Source organism: Mycosarcoma maydis, chromosome 1 (assembly GCF_000328475.2).
Source record: "Mycosarcoma maydis chromosome 1, whole genome shotgun sequence".
NCBI lineage: Eukaryota > Fungi > Basidiomycota > Ustilaginomycetes > Ustilaginales > Mycosarcoma > Mycosarcoma maydis.
Genome location: NC_026478.1, coordinates 860,626 through 878,419, shown reverse-complemented (window position 1 = coordinate 878,419; position 17,794 = coordinate 860,626). Strand labels below are relative to the sequence as shown.

Below are 17,794 nucleotides of genomic sequence, written 5' to 3'. Positions count from 1 at the left end.
TTATAAGGCTCAGCTGAGATCAGTTTCAGCTGTGATCGACACCGTTTTACGGCCGGGACGAGTTGGGTGTCTCCACTCAAGAAACTCACTCGTGACTGTGACAGACATGTGGAAAATCTGCAGTTGTGAGTTGCGAAAAGGCTTCGCAGCAGCATTCGTGATTCGTGATTCACGGATTCACGCTTCACGATTGTGATTCGTGATTTCGCGCCTTCACGAGCCAATCACACCGACGGATCTTGAGCCTCCATCTTGTTCCATCACGCTCATCACAGTCACCGCAATTCTTCATTCGACTGAGGCCAAAATTTTCTCTCCCCCATCGCGCAAAGTTTAAAACGGGACGAGTGACGGCGCTTTCTCATCTTTCGAACTTTCCCTTTCCACCACAATCCTCCGGCCCTCGTTGTCCGCCAATCGGGCCGGACAGCTCCGTCTCTTTTGGTAGAGTTGGTCCGTCAACCTCATTCGTAGATCCAGACAGGGTCTATCTCTGTCGGTCTCTTTACTGATTGGGTGACGTTGTTCTTGCGAACCTGCAATACGGCAACTCGCTGTTTTGGTCTCAGCCTAGTCAACACTCGGACAACAAGGCTCGACTCAGCCCGCGTCCAGCATGTCGAAAACGCTCCTCAAAAAATCCGAATGGGAACGTCAGCTCTCTTCGATCAACGTTGCCAAAGAGTAAGTTTCGCTTGTTGCATCCTTTTCCGGAGATGCTTTATCGCCTCAAGACGTTCGGAGCTGTAAACCCAGCCCTTGCAACATCACCCCTCGCTCGACGTTCAAATGATGAGACTTGACGCAAAGTGGGAATCTCTCCTACATCTGATGAGGAAAACCATTTTACTTATGCCCACTGACCTGTCGAGCGAGCACGCACAAGATCAAGATATACATGCCAAAATACCATGTAGAGCGGACGACTAAATTTCAGCTTGGCCTTACCGCTTGAGTGGAGGAATCTGTCATGGAGATACGATCCTGACCAAATTTCTTCTACTTTCTTCGTCTGAATCAGTGATCTGAACCGCCTCGTCATGGACTACCTAGTCATTGAAGGTTATAAAGACGCAGCCGATTGCTTCAGCAAGGAGAGCGGCCTTAAGCCTTTCGTCGACTCGGACAGCATTCTCAACCGCATGATCATCCGAGGGGCAATTCAGCGCGGAGATATTGACGATGCAATTGGCCGCGTCAATGAACTTGATCCAGAGGTACGTTTCCCTTTGCAGCAATGCGACGTTTCGGTGACAGCAGTAGCAACAATGGCATATCGAACTGTCCCTCGAATGACAGTGGCACGCAACCCAGGGCCACTTCTTGCGCCCGCTTCGAATGATGACAAACTTTTTCATGCACCACGCTTAGCAACGGGCTCCAGTGGGAGTCTATGTGCGGATAATTTTTTACACCAAATTTTCATATATCTGACTCGCCATCATGCATTCGGCATGCTTTCCTGCGTTTGCAGTGGCGGACACTGCTGCTGTCACCACAGCAAACTTTCTCAGTGCAGCCATGTTTGCAGCGATTCTGACTTTTGATCGTTTCGTTTGATTGCTTGTTGTGCTGCCAACAGATCCTGGACAACAACCCGCTGCTCTTCTTCCATCTTCAGCAACAGCGTCTGATCGAGCTCATTCGGGCCGGTCTTGTCAACGAAGCTCTTGCCTTTGCCGCCGAAGAGCTGGCACCTCGCGGCGAAGAGCACCCGGATCTGCTACCGGAATTGGAGCGCACCATGGCACTGCTTGCCTTTGATGTGCCCAAGGCTGCGGGCGTCGCTGCGACAGGTCCGCTCGCTGCGCCTCCTCATGTCGCTGAGCTTCTCTCCCCCAGTCAGCGACTCAAGACGGCTGGAGAGCTGAATGCCGCTATCCTCGCTTCTCAAAGTCAAGGCCGAGAACCCAAGCTGCCTCAGCTGATCAAGATCCTCAACTACACCGAAGAGCTCATGGGTCCCACGGGCCCTGGCAAGAAGGAATTTCCGCGCCTCGATCTTGAAGGCGCCCTGGGCATCGGTGCTGGTGCCACGGGCACTGCGGTTCGCAATGGCGATGCCGAAACGGCGCTAACAGCTTGATTCAACTCGCACTTACGACAAGGCTTTTCTTTTTTCACACGTACAATCATTCGCAAACTTTCCAGATACCCTCAATTGCCCGCAGATCCTCAGCGCGTTATCTATCTCTGTCGTCTCCTCCTCGTTGGTGTTGGTCGCATTGTATTTGTATTCTTGTCTTTTCGCACGCAAGCTCAGCTTTTTTCTTCAAATCGTGAATGTCTTGCGAGGTCTGAAGCGTGGAATGACATCCACGGCTGGCCATTGATTGGATTATTGGCATTCGTATTGTGAGTACTGTACAAGGGGGGGGGGGGGAGACAGGTTGCGCGACGATGTTAGTTGCATCAAAGGAGGGAAGGATACGAGGGAGCTAGGAAAGGGGCCTTCTAGGCAGCGACAGGAGTGGATGTTTCAATGCGGTGGAATTGGGTCGGATCGTTGTTGTAAGCCAACTCGTCCAAAGCGACGATGCAGCTCTCTCTTACGACACGAGGGGCGTCCATGTCGTGGGCCCACTTGTTGAGCGTATCGAGCACGCGGGTGTAATCGTTTGCTGAATCGTTTGCCGCATGCTCGCCCTCTTCGACGATGCCGCCGAGCGCCTCTGCTGCTTCGTGACGTACCATTTCGTGTTCCTTGGTATCGTTCAATACGTGTAGCATACTTGGGATGGAAGCTGGGTGGCACAGCTCGCCAAACACAAAGCAGATTTCGTGTCTGAACAAGGCCGAGCCGTCCTGCAGACCGCGTGCTAGCGCAAGCACCGCTTGAATTGCGCCGTCTCCTCCACCATGCGCAACATTGCGCAGCGCGAACATGGCACGGTATCGTTCGAAGAGACTCAAGTTGGTGTCGAGCAGCGTCGATTGGAAAAGTGGTACATGGGAAGCATCATATCGGACGCCATCGGCTTGAGATCGAGCCGCTTCTTTGCTAGCAGCAGGCGTCATTGCAGGAGCAGGGTCGATGGGCTTGAACGCCGATTCAACGCCACCTAGACCACTCTGTTCTTCAGCGAGTTTAGCTTGTGCTTTCGACTGCTTCAGTGCCTGTCCTTCCTCAGAGTTGTCAAAGCTGATTTTGGAGATGGCGAGTTCGCACGTCTCGCGGACGCTCACGTCGCTATCGCTACGATACTGCTCCAAAATGGGCAATACGGAAGGATCAGAGATGGCTCCCATCGCCTCTGCTGCTTCATGCCTCACCATGGCATCTTGGCTAAGGTCTTGGAGAATTTTCTTGAGTGTTGGCAACGCACGTGCATCTTCAAGTTGTCCAAGAACGTAAGCGAGCTCGTGCTTGAGCAAAGCGGAGTCGTCTGAAAACGCCTGCGATATGATCGATATCGCTCGTTGCATGTGTTGGTCCGAAGTGGCAGCAAGACCTTTGATGGTGAAGAGCGATCGGAATCGCTGATCGAGCGGCGTGGAGCCGGTGAAATCGCACAGGCTCTTTTCTAGAGCATCCATGTTGGCTGTTGTGGCTGTCATTGCGGCGTGGTCCCCTGTGGCCATGACTTGAGCGTGACTTGATAAATGGTATCAGTCAAAGAGCAGACAGAATGGAGTGAGAAAGGTTGTAGGAAAGCCAAGCACCTTCTTGGGCTGAACTTCCAAGGTCACGGGCAGCGTTCCTTTCTTCCTAATCAGATCTGGTTCACAACGCTACAACTCACTACTGCGACTGTGCAGCGAGTGGAGTATCAAAACTTGATATTCACGATTCGTGATTCCTACCACTTTGCACCAGAAAAAGCCTTAAAGTACTCCGACATTCGCGATTCACAATTGAAAAATTTCACGAGAGTATAATCACGTGAGCAGTGGTCAGAGCTTCTGTGAGGCAAACTTGCAAACAAGGGTCGTTGAGAAGATTTTGCATGGCAATGAAACTTTGCTCAGGGTTCGAGCTGTGAGACGCAGCTTTGTGAATTGGCTGCTTCTCCACCTTGAAGCTGATCCTGTTCCTATCAACTGCTCTCCATCATCCTGTTGAGTAGCACGAATTCGACCCGCATCACACCCACTCCAACATGCCACGAGCTAAGCGGGCCAAGGTTGTGTCCCTGACGCGAACGGACAAAAAGACGAAAGAAGACAAAGCCAATCTGATCGACAAAGTTCGTGATGCGGCTCAAGAATACCCTTACGTTTGGATCCTCGGTCACCACTCGATGCGCAACAACTACCTCAAAGAGGTTCGCGATCTCTGGAAGGGAAGCAAGATCTTTTTTGGCAAACTCAAAGTGCTCGCCCTCGCACTCGGAATGACAGAGGAGGAGGAAGTAAGGACAGGTATTAGTGGTATCAGCCAACGTCTTTCGGGCGATGTGGGCCTGCTGTTCACCGAGTCGCCGCCCGCTGAGGTGATTGACTGGTTCAAGGACTACCAGCGAGTCGATTTTGCAAGAGGAGGAAGCAAGGCAACTGAAACCATCGAGTTGCCAGAAGGACCTGTCATGGCTCGTTCCAACCCCCCCGATACGCTCCCGCACCCGGTCGAACCGCAATTGCGACAATTGGGAATGCCCACCGAGCTGAGACGCGGTATTCCTACGTTGCTCCAGAACTACGTCGTGTGCAAGGAGGGTCAGACGCTTACGTCGAATCAAGCACAGATCCTCAAGCACATTCTTGTTCACATGGCTGCTTTCCGATTAATCCCCTTGGCGTACTGGAGCGCAGCGGATGCAGAAGAGGAAAAGGGAGAACGTGGTGTTCATCTCATCGATCTTTCCGAACATGATCAACAGCTCGTAGGCAACCAGGCTGGAAAGCTGCGTGCACCTAGCGACAACGGTTGGTCAAGAGACCGCAAGGGTGACGGCGCCGCTAAGAAGTCGAACGGAAAGGACCAAGACAGCGATGCCGATCAAGATATGGAGGAAGACGACAATGATGACGAGGATGACGAGGATGACGACAGCCAGGACGCCGAAGACGCTGTCACAAAAGACATGATGATGCCTGACGGCCTTTAAAAGCTGGCTCTGCGCGCGCAACACACGTGACACCCGCTCTGCATGTTCTGATCTCTCACACGTCCCTGCACTACATCTATCCACTGGGTTTCGTTTCTTATTCTGCACTGCACGTCGTGGCTGTGTGTTTTCCTTGTAGCATCGGTGCTCTCTCGTTCAAACTTGTTTTGTCAAAAGCAGAAGCGCTGAGACCAACTCATATGTGACGAACGCATAATAAGCTCTTTCGTCTAGCTTGTTTGACCTCTTCAGGATCTGTACCTGTTCGCAGTGTTGCGAGCGGAAGGCAAACAACTTCGATGATGCTCAACCGTTGTGAGTGTCGAAGAGCGTCTCACACAACCACAAACGTGCGAAATTCCGAATGGTGTTAGGCCGGGGCGTTGTCGGACTTTGCTGAGAATCGGCCTAACATGGCACCATGAATCGTGAATCGTGAATCGGGACTTCCGTGTTTCACGTCGGCACCGCGATCGCCAGACGTCGCATGTCTTCGCCCTTCACAGCCACGACGGCTACTGTATCTTCGCATCGGCGAATGAGACCACATGTGTTAGACGCGTGACTCAAAAACCGCCATCTGAAAGCGAATCTCTCACGACAAAGACGCTTTTGCGAGATTGAGATGGGTAGAATATGATCTAAGATCAGGATCAAGACCAGCGTTTGCGAGCTTGCAAGATTGCGAGATTGAGATGAAGAGAAGCGACAAGATTCGTGCGATTGAAAACAAGTGGGCCGATTTTCGGGAAACAAAATGTGTTAGATGTCAAGACAACACCATCAGAGCTAAAGCTTCCCACACTAGCCTTCAAGTAACTGCTGAGTTTGACAAGATATTCATAACCTTCCACCTGTCCTCTCTCCGCTAGCTGCATCAGATCGATGAACTCGCCACACTGCTATACAAGATTATCACAACAGGGCGAATCTTGCCTCAAGCCAGACTTTCCCATCGATCGTTAGCATTGGAAGTCTCGGGCTCGAGCTTCTGACCTGGGTCCATGCACACGTCTGGGCATCATGCCTAGGCACACAACGACTCCTATCAATGTGTCAATAAATGATTTACGAGAAAGCTGTCAAACGCCCGCTGTAGGATACAGTTTAATAAACAGTATGCCTCAATTCTAGGGAGAACAGTCGCCAAATGTCTTGACAAGGCTCAACTTCCAGACGAATTGGTTGCAGCTTCGAGAGCTTAGACGCTCAAGTTCAACCATTTAGATTCGTTCTGTGTTTGTGGTTGTCGTGTGTTTTCAAGCTGGGCTCCAAACGTTTGGTGACGTTGGGATTTTTGCCAATCGAGGGTCCACAGGCAATATGAACGCATGTCGTGATCCACAATCACGAATCCGGATGTTTATTTATTAATTAATACCTGTTAGTTTAATTTATGTAAGAAGCCGTTCTATGAGTCACGTCACGATTCAGAATACTGTATGATCTGTTAGGGATGCAGTCGTGAGTTAAAAAAAGAAAAGCGGCCTCGATTTGGCGTCAACCCGAAACAGATACTTCCGACGAGTAGCAAGCGAAATACCATCATCTCCCTGTTTCCGCGCCACTCGATTCCGTCTGACAACAGGCTCATTTGGCCTATACATCCGGTATCGGGCCGGTATAGCATCAAAGTTATAGCTACGATCGCGACCACAAGTTCGTTGCCGCATAGGACCGAATTCAGCTACCCCAACATTTCGACTTGAACTATATCGATCTCTGTCATTGAAGAGCGAGTTACAAAACCACGTCTATCTGCCTTTGAACGATTTCATACCGGTGCGAAACAATCGACTATCAGCTTACAACTACTGCAGTGTCGTACTAAAAATAGTATACAAGACGTATTGTCAGGAACAGGCCAAGCTATGGCGCCTTCGCCAACCTCGGTCTGGACCTGACACCTTGCTGCTATACCCTGTACATCAAGCCACCTCGGTTATATCCGGTGCATCAGCATCCGTCGGAACAACATCTCTGAGGAACTTGCGCCTGCACCTGAGGTGGCGGCACATATCAGATGCGTCTGGTGGAAAGACCTGGTCTGTTCTTCGACCGGGCTTGGATCACGCTCACGCTCAAGTTCTGTCTGCCTAGCCAGACCCAAAAGCCTGGCCAAGTCGTCGCCGGCCCTGACAAACGCACTGCTCGCGTTGGCGATTGATGGGCCAAGTTGATACTTGGAGTCCAGGCTGAAACAAGTGCAACTGTCGATTTTGCAGGCCCACAGGTCACTATCGTTGCAAACGCTCTTGGGATATCAGCAACCGTCTCGATAATCGTTTCAAGTCCATTTCCAAATCACGTCCGTGTCAGTGGCTGGGAAAAGACAAGAAAGAAACATAAGGGGATTTATAGACTCGCGACAGCGCACTTGAAATTCTTGCCTGCCATGGACACGTCAAGAAACCTATCCGGAAGCCCGACTGAAACATTCGAGATACTCGGACGATCGTCTCTGAGTAGCAGAGCACGTATCCTGGCGCTACCATCCGAGCTTCTGTTCTATCTGTCGCGGTTTTTGGATCTGGCCGGACTTATCGTGTTCAGCACGGCGACATGCCGTGCTCTGAGGAACACATTTGCTCAGTTTGATCGAGAGCTACTCTTCTTGGAGCCAGCGCACAGGCTAAACTTATCAGAGTGGAGAGACGCCGCGCGGCAGATTCATGATTTTGGACTGACACGGTCATCTTGCATCCAGCGCTCTGCTGCCAAGGCAAGCGTAAACGATAAAGGAGACGTTGACCTTTTGGTGGCTGTGCATCAACTTTCGCGGGACGAGAGCTTGATCGATTTCCACCTCTTGCAGTGCGTCCTGGAATTCCTGACCAGCCAGCATGTGTACCACCTTGACAAGGGAGCGCCGTTGCAGAGCTTCCAAGACTTGCCAGCGCGGAACGCAGAAGTGCACCAGATTCGCAGCCTACACTTGACTGGCTGGCATGGTATTGCAGGCGCGTTCTTGATTCAACAACTTCGCTCCCAGCCATCGCTCAGAGATGTATGCACCATTGTCAAGACCGAAAGGGCCGACTCGCGGATATGGCAACAAGCTGCTACAGATGACAGAGGTGTACTAGGCCCAAAAAACACTGCAGATCGAGAACGGTATTCGCAGCACGGCTATGTAGCCGCACTCTGGCACAATCGAACCAGATCGAGGCAGGATGCCATGGGACAAGAATCGAGCTTAGCGTTCAAAGAGTGCGAAGCGACTCAAATCATTGTTCAGGTAGGTAAGCGACGGCCACGTCGTGCTGACCAACCGTTCTTGCGTGGAGAAGGGCTTCAGATTGGATATCAGGGATATTGTGTCGACATGGCGACAACAACAGCTGATATGGGAACGGACGTGATGGAGCCGATCTCCTTTACATGTGCCAAGGCGGTCATTGACCCAGACGTGGGAGCTTGCAACGGTCTAGTTGACAGCGATGCTTTTGATGGCTACCATCGCCAAGGGGCGACACGAAAAAGGCTACATGTGATTCTGCAAGGTCGTGAGGTGGAAGATGCAAAGCAAAATGAGGAAATGTTTGAACGCAGCATGGTTTCATGCAACCGTTGTAAGGAGCGCGTTGTGTTCTAGATCCACTGTGATCCATTAGCTTGCAACACTTTTTATGCCAGACCCGTGTGCTAACATAGAACAAATTTCTCAGAGTTATTTATCTGGTCCCTGTGGGCCAGAAGCTATATTGGTAACGAAAGACTAAGGTTAGCCTGTGAAACAGTGAAGGAGCCTGAGACTAGATATGCATGGTGCAGCGGTATTCTGAGACGATCATGGGAGCAAACATTCACGTGATGACTAGCAATGAGGCGTGATCGACGTCAGCGAACGCCATCATTCAATAGGGAGAACTCACAGGCACTCAATCAGAGTGGCTATTTAGCCGCACTGTTGCATAGGATATGCACGATAACAGGGACGAACGACCATCTGACCGCGTAGGATAGTAGCTAACTTATCCTGTAAAGGAGCACCATTGTGGCGTCTGATGCCATCCGGGCGTTTTAGTGGATTTTTGCTCTCAAGGTGCAGCACATCCGAATGACCTGCATATGGCAGGCAGCAATATCAGCACAACCACCTGGGTGTTTAACGCATTTTCATATCAAGTTGAAAATTCGATCCTACGGTATATCAAACGTTCCCACGCCAACCACGCCATCCACGCCGAAGTTTTGATTTGTCCATCGGGAAGGCATTGACCTTCCCATGCGGAAATTACAAAGAAGCTTGGCCCTTTCATTCAGGTTCGGGCGTTCGTGATCCGAAGATGGTTGGGCTTGAGTTTACCTTGTACATGATATACGTGTGGTCTCTGCGTCGGAAGAATCGAGTTGTTGCATTGCTGAAGACCGAAAAGTGAAGCAGTGAACAGAGGTTCCCTCTTCGTATGGCAAGTAATAATTCACCGAAGAGGCTGCACTCTACAATTCGTACTTGAGATTCAGAAAGGCGTCTTTCCCGGGATGACGTCGCTATGCGTACTATTCTAATGTTTGTGATAGTACGTTGAGTTGCAGTTAGTGCCGTCGCTTGATTCCCACTGGAGCTGGGCACGGGGCGTAAAGGAGGTGTTGCCCTCTGAAACATAACTTGGCGGCGGCGTTGCGTACGGTACCCTGAACAGAAACTTTAGGCCTAATCTTGTCCTGGAATTATCTTGAATCAGCATGGCGTAGCAATCTGACTATACTGAATTGAGCGAAGCTACGAAGGATGAAGAGCACGGAAACAGTTTGCACGGTAAAACCGGGACGGCAAAGGAAATGTCAATTCGGACGGGACCCTTGTTTTTGGCATCGCCATTTCCGCCGAGCTAAAAGGGCCATTTTTCTGTATGTGCAAAGCGGATCCGAAGCTAAAGCGGGCGTAAATTCATAGTGAAAATGATACATTTAGCGATCAACATGTGCCGATGCCGATTCATACATTTACAGCCCATTCAGCCTCAAATCACGGTGTTCTTGAATGCTGGGGTTTGGAGCTCGAGATTCAATCTTTCACGAAACGCGAGCCGATGTCGATCCAAACTTTTCCAAACACTCAGCCTCAAATCACGGTATTCTTAAATGCTGGGGTTCGATCTTCCATTCGTGAAAACATGGAAATTGCTCCCAACACTTTTTACAACGAACCAACCTAGGCAAGAAGTCAGCTGAAACTCTGTCTGCCAATACTCGTCACCTGTCACGCAGTTGGGATCTGTCGAAACTGCACCCGTTCCTGCCTTGACCGATGAGAGCATACTGGATCTTCCGATGCAGTGCTGAGACAAAAGACAGGCTTGATCAAAGCTAGCTTGAGCCTTCCCAAAGTGGGTTGGGGCATGCAGTACGACTCTCGATCGAACAAGGGTGGGGAAGGTAAAGTTGCATGTGCATGTGAGCAAACAGCCATCGATTCTACAACTGCCCGCTGCATGCAATCGGAGATTTGCTGCAACAGTTAACATTTGTCCAGCGGTAAGTCCGGGGGGCTGAAGCTATAGGTGACAGAGTAGAGCCGAGGCAACAGCGGCGCTTGCCAAGACTCTGATCGTTCCAAGGTACAGTAGAAGGCGTCGCCATCATACTGTACAGGCGCTGGTCCACGATCGGAGTTTATGACTGTTGCCATCAGATGCGACAGTTCGTTGATATGGACAGGTTCACAATGAGTTGAATGACGATGCAGGGTGCAAGGCCTTGGCTGTGCTGCTGAGAGGGTCGAGAACTCTTGCCGGAAGCGAAATTCAGCCGAAACTGTGACGACCCTGCAGATTGACTGGTCTAGAGCAGGAGACGGTTGCCAACATTTGGGGCTTGATCCCACGCTAGTCGATCTAGATTCGTTTGTCAGGATGCAGGCACCTTGCTTGAGATGCACCGTGATACGATGCGAATCGGTGCCAAAGCATGCCGTAACAAATTGGATGGAGTGGAAATGTTTGTTTCGATTCTTGGCAACCACACTTGGTGCCCAGGCGGTAACGGTGTATGTCACCGCCAACTACTTTTGACGGCCGAATAATTTCCACCAGCGTTGGCTCGCTTGAATTACACACGCATCGTGCAAACCTGCAGTTCAGGCGTAGAAGTGTTTGTGTGTGGTGGCTAGGCTTTGGAGTCCGAAAATAAATTTTACGCTTGCATGCGCCGCCATGGTCTCATCGTGGCATTAGATCGTTTGAACTCGGCTACGACGGTATCTCGTAGTGGATGACGATCTCGCTGCTGCCTCGATTGATTGAACTTGGAATAATACAGCACATGGTGGTTGGCGCATTGGCTGGCACAAGCTCGAATTTGGACGGTCTCGCGTCACGCGTGGCGAGGAATTTCTTGGATGTGACGCCATCAGGCAAAGCTCGACGACGCGTTTGCGGCTGATTTCCAAGATTGGCTTGTACAGACTCAGATCGAGCATGCCCTCAGCCTCGGATGGAAGGATTGCAAGAGGAGAGGCTAGCATTCCAATATAGGCGTGAAACTGAAACCTTGTTGAAGCAGCCGTCCGCCGGGAAATTTTCGCAGAAGGCAGCACTCATTCCACTTTGGTTCCAACCTTAAAGGCTCGATGCAGGTTTGCTTCTAATCGCAGCTCCACTCACTACGTCATCTACTCTGTTCTCCTTGTGATTGCATTCCAAGATGAGGAACCCGCGAAAAACAGAGCAAAGGAAACAAACAGCAAATCAGCAAGATGGCGGATAGCAATTGTGAATTCTTTCACGAGCGTAGACACGCGTTCGTCGTTGATAGCTTGCGGATACCCGAACATGAAAAAAGCTTGGAAGAAGCAAGCTTGAATTGAATTTCACTTTGGAATTTGTAGACCCTACGCGAGCCTAGTTGAGTTCTGCCGGATAGTTTGTACTCCGGCAGAAATTCGGCAACAATTCACACATCTGTTCTTGGCTGCTGACAAGACGTTGGCACGTAACGGTGCGAACGATCATGCGTCCTTCCAGCATATCCTAGCGCCAAAATATTTGTTGCCGATGTGTGGGGGATTAGACGAATCGTCAAAGGTCTCGACCCACGCCCTTACCTCGGCTAGCATCGTTCGAGTATTGCTTGCAGTTTTCTCCGTGCAGATTTCCACTCGAACCAAGCACGTCGCATTCCACCTATGTTGAATGTTTTGGCTCACTCGCTCACACCTGGAACGGAAATGTGTTCAATTCTAGCAGCTTGACTCCCCAGCACAAAAAAAAACAGTGATGAGTCAAACGCTGTTTGGCTGTTTGCAATTATCTTTGGTCACTCGTGACTCACGACTGCTTGTTTTGCGTACCGTTACAATCGTGGATATCACGATTTTGTTTCTTGTTTTGGACTTTTTTTTCATCTTTCACTTGAATTTATTTTATTTGGTGTCAGACTGGAATGATCTTTCACCTGTCAACGTTAGCCGTGATGATGACCAACCCAATCGTGAATCACGCTCCGTCTCCTCCTCGGAACCGTCTTCCAAGCTTCCGATGGTCTTTCACAGCTTAGTGTGGGCGCTCATTCCGATTCCAACGTCCTTCGCCTTCGTTGGGTCATTTGGCTCGTACAGGGCGTACGCATAGGATAGTGAGACACCTTTCACTCTTGGTGATTACAAGCGACTAGATCGCAAACCATTCACCCCTTTCACCTTGCTCAAACGTTAACCAGAGAGAATCTGGGCATCACCTACCCGCTGATCGTCTTTCGCATCTTTCTGGATCTCGGATTTGACCTGCAGCCCTCGGCGCTGCTGCTCTTTTTGCCGCCCGTGTGCGCTGAAACATTTTCGGTCCGGATCTTCTTCATCACCCTGTCTCTCGCCATCCCCATCTAACTAGTTCGTCTTGTCACACTCGTCGCACTTTTCCTCCTTCTCGTCACAAAGACGTTCTGGCTTGATTGCCCCTCTTTCCACTCTCCCTCTGCACTCTCTCGCTGTCTTGCGGCGCATCGTCACCGCCTCTCTTCGTCTTCTTTCTGCACGCCGCCTTACCCTGCCGTGCTGGTCGATTGCTTTGTGTGCTCATTCCTGGTTTTGTGTTCTGCGTCGTCTGTCTTGCATTTGCTGCGCCGATTCCGCCTCGCCGTCAGAATTCACCCGGCCACTTTTGGATTGCTGCCACACATCTCACAAAAACACTCGCTATGCTGGATATGCCTCTTCTGCGACACTATTGTTGACATCCTGCAGCTTTGTTCTCACGCCATCCATCCATATCCGAGACCATCTCCTGGGCTGCACACATTCGGCCCAGCCCCCTTCGTTAGCTGGTATCGTCAAGCATTCCCTTGTTTATCCATTGCCACGACCCAAGTTTGTCAACACCTGTCTGCTCATCGATCCGTCTGCTCCAAGTTCAGCGCTCTCTTTCTCTTTTCTGCACCATCCCTGGCCAACAATCCAGATCTCACTCATGCTCCCTGTGTGTCATTCGGATCTGTACCTCTCCACAGATCAGCAGCACTCAGACACTTGCCAGTAGCTCACTAGACGCAGAGTGACACTGTCTAATCATTCGAGTACGCTTCAACTGTACAGTCTCTTTGCCTCGCACTGTCTATTGGTCCGGCATGTATCTACCTTGCCTATCATAGCCGCTCTGAGTCCTTTCGTCACTTCCTGCAGATTTCCGATTGCAGCAAGCCCTGCCATCGCTGCGCCACACCCTGATAGTGGTTACCGCCGTCCAGTTCAAGTATAAGATCTTCACCTTTTACTTTCAAGTACGGCACCGTTCCCTTTCGTAAAGTCTACCACCAAACACTTCCCTCTTCCTCTCAACATTGCAACGTTCCAGCGATTATCGTACAACTCAGTTCCTTACCCCGAGCGCTTCCCAAACGTCCTTCTTGGGCCTACCTTCTGCATCGCTCGCCTTTATTGCTGCAATACCGCCAGTATATACCAGCAACCTCTCCAGCCCATAGCTACACATGTTGTCTAGCATGCCCTCCACTCGGCAACAAGACGGTCGACTAGATTTCAATGACGCGCGCAGACACTCGCTGCCTGCCTCGTCTCTCTCTGCACAGTTGCTACAGGCACAACAACTCTATGCTTCCCCTTTGGCATTCTCGATGACCGTCATGGACGCTGGTCAGAACGCTGTGCCCAACGCAGCACACAGCCCACGTGTGCCAACGCCTAGCGTGTTTTCTAGCGCCTTCCAACCACAAATGACTGGATTCAACCACTCATACTCTCTGCGGACTCAACAACCATCTCAAGACTCGTATACCAACAACCACCCACACCAAACTGCAATGCAGCCTCAGTGGAACTCAACTCACGGGGTCACTTCGACCCCCATGCCTGCTCAACCAGCTCCAATCAGCCATGGTCTTCCAGCGACCGAGTCTCTCCATAGTCAAGCTACCTCATCCTCGTCGTCTATGGATCCCCTTGCTGCCCATTCATTCTCCTTCACTTGCCTTCCTGGAATGCCGGAGAGCACGCAAGACACGCAGAGCTACTACGCTCATTACCTCGACGACTCAACTTCTGCTCGTCATACAGGTCAGGCCGATCCCACCTTTCTTCCGCCTCACATCTCGTCGATACATTCGCAATCTGATCCCAACCTGCTGGGCGCCTTAGAATCGGGAATCACCACATCTTCCCTTCCTATCCCGTTTCAAGATTTCACCGAACCGAGCTATTCGTCTACAGACTCGCCGGACTCGGAAGGCATGACCAGTCAATCGAGCGACAAGAAAAAGTCGGCGCGTCGCCAGGGCGTTACATGCGATCAGTGTCGCACCAAGCACCTCCGCTGTGATCTCGACGATCGTCGTGCCGAGGCCGCGCGCAGCTCGTCGCCAGAGACAGCAGAGACCGCCTTGCTCGAGATGCAGAGGAGCACCAGTGCCGGCACGGCCGTTCATCACATCCGCTGCACTCGATGCGAAGACAAGGGCTTTGTCTGCACAAAGACGCACACCCCACCTTCCCGCCGTTATCCTCGTCCCAGCCGCTCGGGCAAGCGCATCGAGCAAGCACGCATGCTCCACGGTGCCTCGCTTACTGGTGCATCTGCCAATAGGCCTTCGGTCGAGCGCATCAATGCCTCCACCATCCTCATACGCGCTCTCACCGAGTTGCGAGGCGCTGAGGTGCGCATCACCGACCGAGTCATGGCCGGTTCGCTATCGATTCAACTTCTCAACTGCTTCTTTGCCGTCTGCCACATGCAGGCCCCCGTGGTCGATTTCGCTCACTTTAGCAAAACGTTTAATGCTTCCAACGGCGATCCCCGCAAAATGTCCATCATGTCCAATGGTGGTTCTGCCGCTGAAGGCCTCCCCTCCATCGTTCCGGATGTTCAGGGTCTCGGTTCCATCACCTGGCCTGGCACCAGGGAGAGCAAGATCGGTACACCCGGTACCACTGAAACTTTGCTCGCTGTGCTCCATGCCTGGGCCGCCCAGTACACTGATGCGCCTATTGCTTTTGGTCCAGACTTCAAAGATCTCGATGCTGTCGACGTCCGCCTTCAAGAGGTGGATGACAACGGTGTGATCCAGCCGCCGATCGACGGCCGAGATGGCGATTGTAAAGTCAGCCTCAAGCGTCCCAAGCGCAAGCAGGGTGTCGCCTGCGACACGTGCCGTCTGCGAAGGGTACGGTGCGATGTTACAGAGCGACCCGACGGAATGGGTTGCAGCCGTTGCGAAGACAAGCGCATTCAGTGTACCGACACCTACATTCAAGCCAAACGAGCCAAGTTGCTCGCTAAAGGTGCGAAGATGGGCAGCAGCGATGAGTATGGCGATTTCGCCTCCGCTGGCGCGTCAGCCATGGATAACAACCGATTGAGCCCACGTACATGGATCGCCACGCGCAGCAATCTGCTCATGCGAACATATCGCCCTGGCGACATCGAGCACAATTTGCGACGCGGAAAAGCTCGAAAGGCGTTCTGCCATGCCCTACTGAACCATGCGCTCTCGTTGGTGCACAAGTACGATATCCTCAAAAAACCCAGTATCGAGAGCATCCAGGTGCTCAGCCTGCTTGCGCCGCTACTCGACAACGTCGACGGTGTTCAGGCACATGCCTTTGCTGACGCAGCCTGTGATCACACGGAGAAGCTCGGCATGTCGACCAAGCTCGTCGTCGACGAGACGAACCGGCATGCGGTCGAGAATATGCTCAGGATCATGCAGTCGCATCGTGTCTTCCTCACAGCTTGGTGCCGCGACTCAATTGCTTCGGGCCTTAACCGACGCAAGCCCTACTTTAAAGAGGACCGCGCTATTGAAGTGATCGGCCATGCTTCTTTCCGACGGGAAACAGCGCCTGTCGCCCCACCTCGGCAAGGCGAGGTGGTGCTATCTGGCGAGATGGGCCTTACGTTTGTCATCATGACTATGGTGCAGATTGGTGCGCTTTCACGATTCTTGGGCACGCACATTGATGCTGCTGAGGGCCTGAAGCCGTCCATTCCACCGTGGCAACGACCTGCTGGCGCGTCGATGGCGCCCATTCCACGTTCGGCTAGATTTTCGGCCCGGCCATCGCTGGCTGAGCTGCGGAAGTTGGAGAGAGCATGCGGTGCTGTCTGGAACAGTCTGGACTCGCTTATGCTCTTCTTTGACAGGTGTGCCTCCAAGGCGTGGTCGACTATGAATAGCCTCCAACCTTTCCGTCCCTTGGGTTGGATCGCGAGCACCAAGCTTTGCGGATCGCTGCTCTATCTTGCCCTCTTCCGTGCGCTCGGTGAGAGACACCGCGCCAACGCGGCTTTCATGGCGACCCTCAGTCACTCGCTCGGAGGCCAAAGTGCGATGTCCGAGGAAGACAAGATGGTTGCAGCATCGCTCAAATCGCTCTTTGACAAGAGCATGCAACGAGCTATTGTGTCCTGCCGCAAGACAGCGCGTCTCATTGGCATCTTGCTGCCATTTGGCATCCTGCAGACTGGGGGCCCGGTCCTCAAGCAAATTTTCCCCGTAGCTCAATTCCTTGCCAAGATTCCGAGCGTTTCTGACGAGCAGGTAGCAAGCCGCATGAGCGGACGTCGAGACTCTCCACAATGTGAAGTGAATCTGGTCGCCTCGCCCTCGGATCCGAGCAACTTCATCGACCCGCAGACGTTGCAGCAGCAGGACCTGGTCGAGCAGGTTGTGGCCCAGGAGGCTCTGCGAAACAATGCACATGCAACGCAGTCGGCGGAAGCGCTCAACAACCCGACGACTAGCGCTCATATCGAAGTGCTACGCCAGTTGGAAGGGATGCATCAGTTGAATTTGGGCCCATACACGCATAGCTCCAAACAGGAAGAGGTGGAAAATCTGATCGAAGGCTTGAGCCAGTTAGGATACGCATGGGATACGATGGATAGGGAAATTGGCGTCATTCAGGATTTGTTACAGTCGTGCGGCCCTGCTGCCGCCACGGCTTGATTGGTATCGAGGCATGGATTCGGATCACGGACGTTGTTGTACACTTGCTCTCTTCGCATGAGCTAGCAGAGACACTCACACACCTCTTGACCCCGCTCTTGCTTCTTTCCTGCTTCGTTCTTCTCATTTGATTTTTATGGACACGGGATTTGCTTCGCTCTCTGGAACACTGGATTCGGTTTAATCACTTTTCTTATTGCTTCCGGCAGCTGTATCTGTAGACACTCTCACAATCAAATACGAAATCGAGACGTGTCAACACATTTGATGTACCAGACGATCACGATCTGCGGGTCAGAAAGAGTGAATCGGATGGATGTCTATAAGCGCCGCATGTGGTGATCGTA

General features: G+C 51.8%; 5 protein-coding genes across 5 annotated transcripts; 4 read left to right on the top strand and 1 right to left on the bottom strand.

Annotated features, from left to right (window-relative positions):
• Positions 1-616: 616 nt before the first annotated feature.
• UMAG_10097 (uncharacterized protein) lies at positions 617-2,086 on the top strand (the record flags this gene model as incomplete). The annotated part of the gene is made up of 3 exons (XM_011388352.1): positions 617-684; positions 1,022-1,217; positions 1,583-2,086. The coding sequence occupies 3 exons, from the start codon at positions 617-619 to the stop codon at positions 2,084-2,086; spliced, it is 768 nt and encodes a 255-aa protein (XP_011386654.1).
• A 368-nt stretch (positions 2,087-2,454) lies between these two features.
• Positions 2,455-3,537, bottom strand: UMAG_00319 (deoxyhypusine monooxygenase; the record flags this gene model as incomplete). The annotated part of the gene is made up of 1 exon (XM_011387923.1): positions 2,455-3,537. One exon carries the CDS (start codon positions 3,535-3,537, stop codon positions 2,455-2,457), a length of 1,083 nt encoding a protein of 360 aa, XP_011386225.1.
• A 563-nt stretch (positions 3,538-4,100) lies between these two features.
• Positions 4,101-5,048, top strand: UMAG_00318 (uncharacterized protein; the record flags this gene model as incomplete). The annotated part of the gene is made up of 1 exon (XM_011387922.1): positions 4,101-5,048. The coding sequence occupies one exon, from the start codon at positions 4,101-4,103 to the stop codon at positions 5,046-5,048; it is 948 nt and encodes a 315-aa protein (XP_011386224.1).
• A 2,395-nt stretch (positions 5,049-7,443) lies between these two features.
• UMAG_00317 (uncharacterized protein) lies at positions 7,444-8,643 on the top strand (the record flags this gene model as incomplete). Its single annotated transcript, XM_011387921.1, has 1 exon — positions 7,444-8,643. One exon carries the CDS (start codon positions 7,444-7,446, stop codon positions 8,641-8,643), a length of 1,200 nt encoding a protein of 399 aa, XP_011386223.1.
• A 5,345-nt stretch (positions 8,644-13,988) lies between these two features.
• On the top strand, positions 13,989-17,447 carry UMAG_00316 (uncharacterized protein; the record flags this gene model as incomplete). Its single annotated transcript, XM_011387920.1, has 1 exon — positions 13,989-17,447. One exon carries the CDS (start codon positions 13,989-13,991, stop codon positions 17,445-17,447), a length of 3,459 nt encoding a protein of 1,152 aa, XP_011386222.1.
• Between the last annotated feature and the right edge of the window lie 347 nt (positions 17,448-17,794).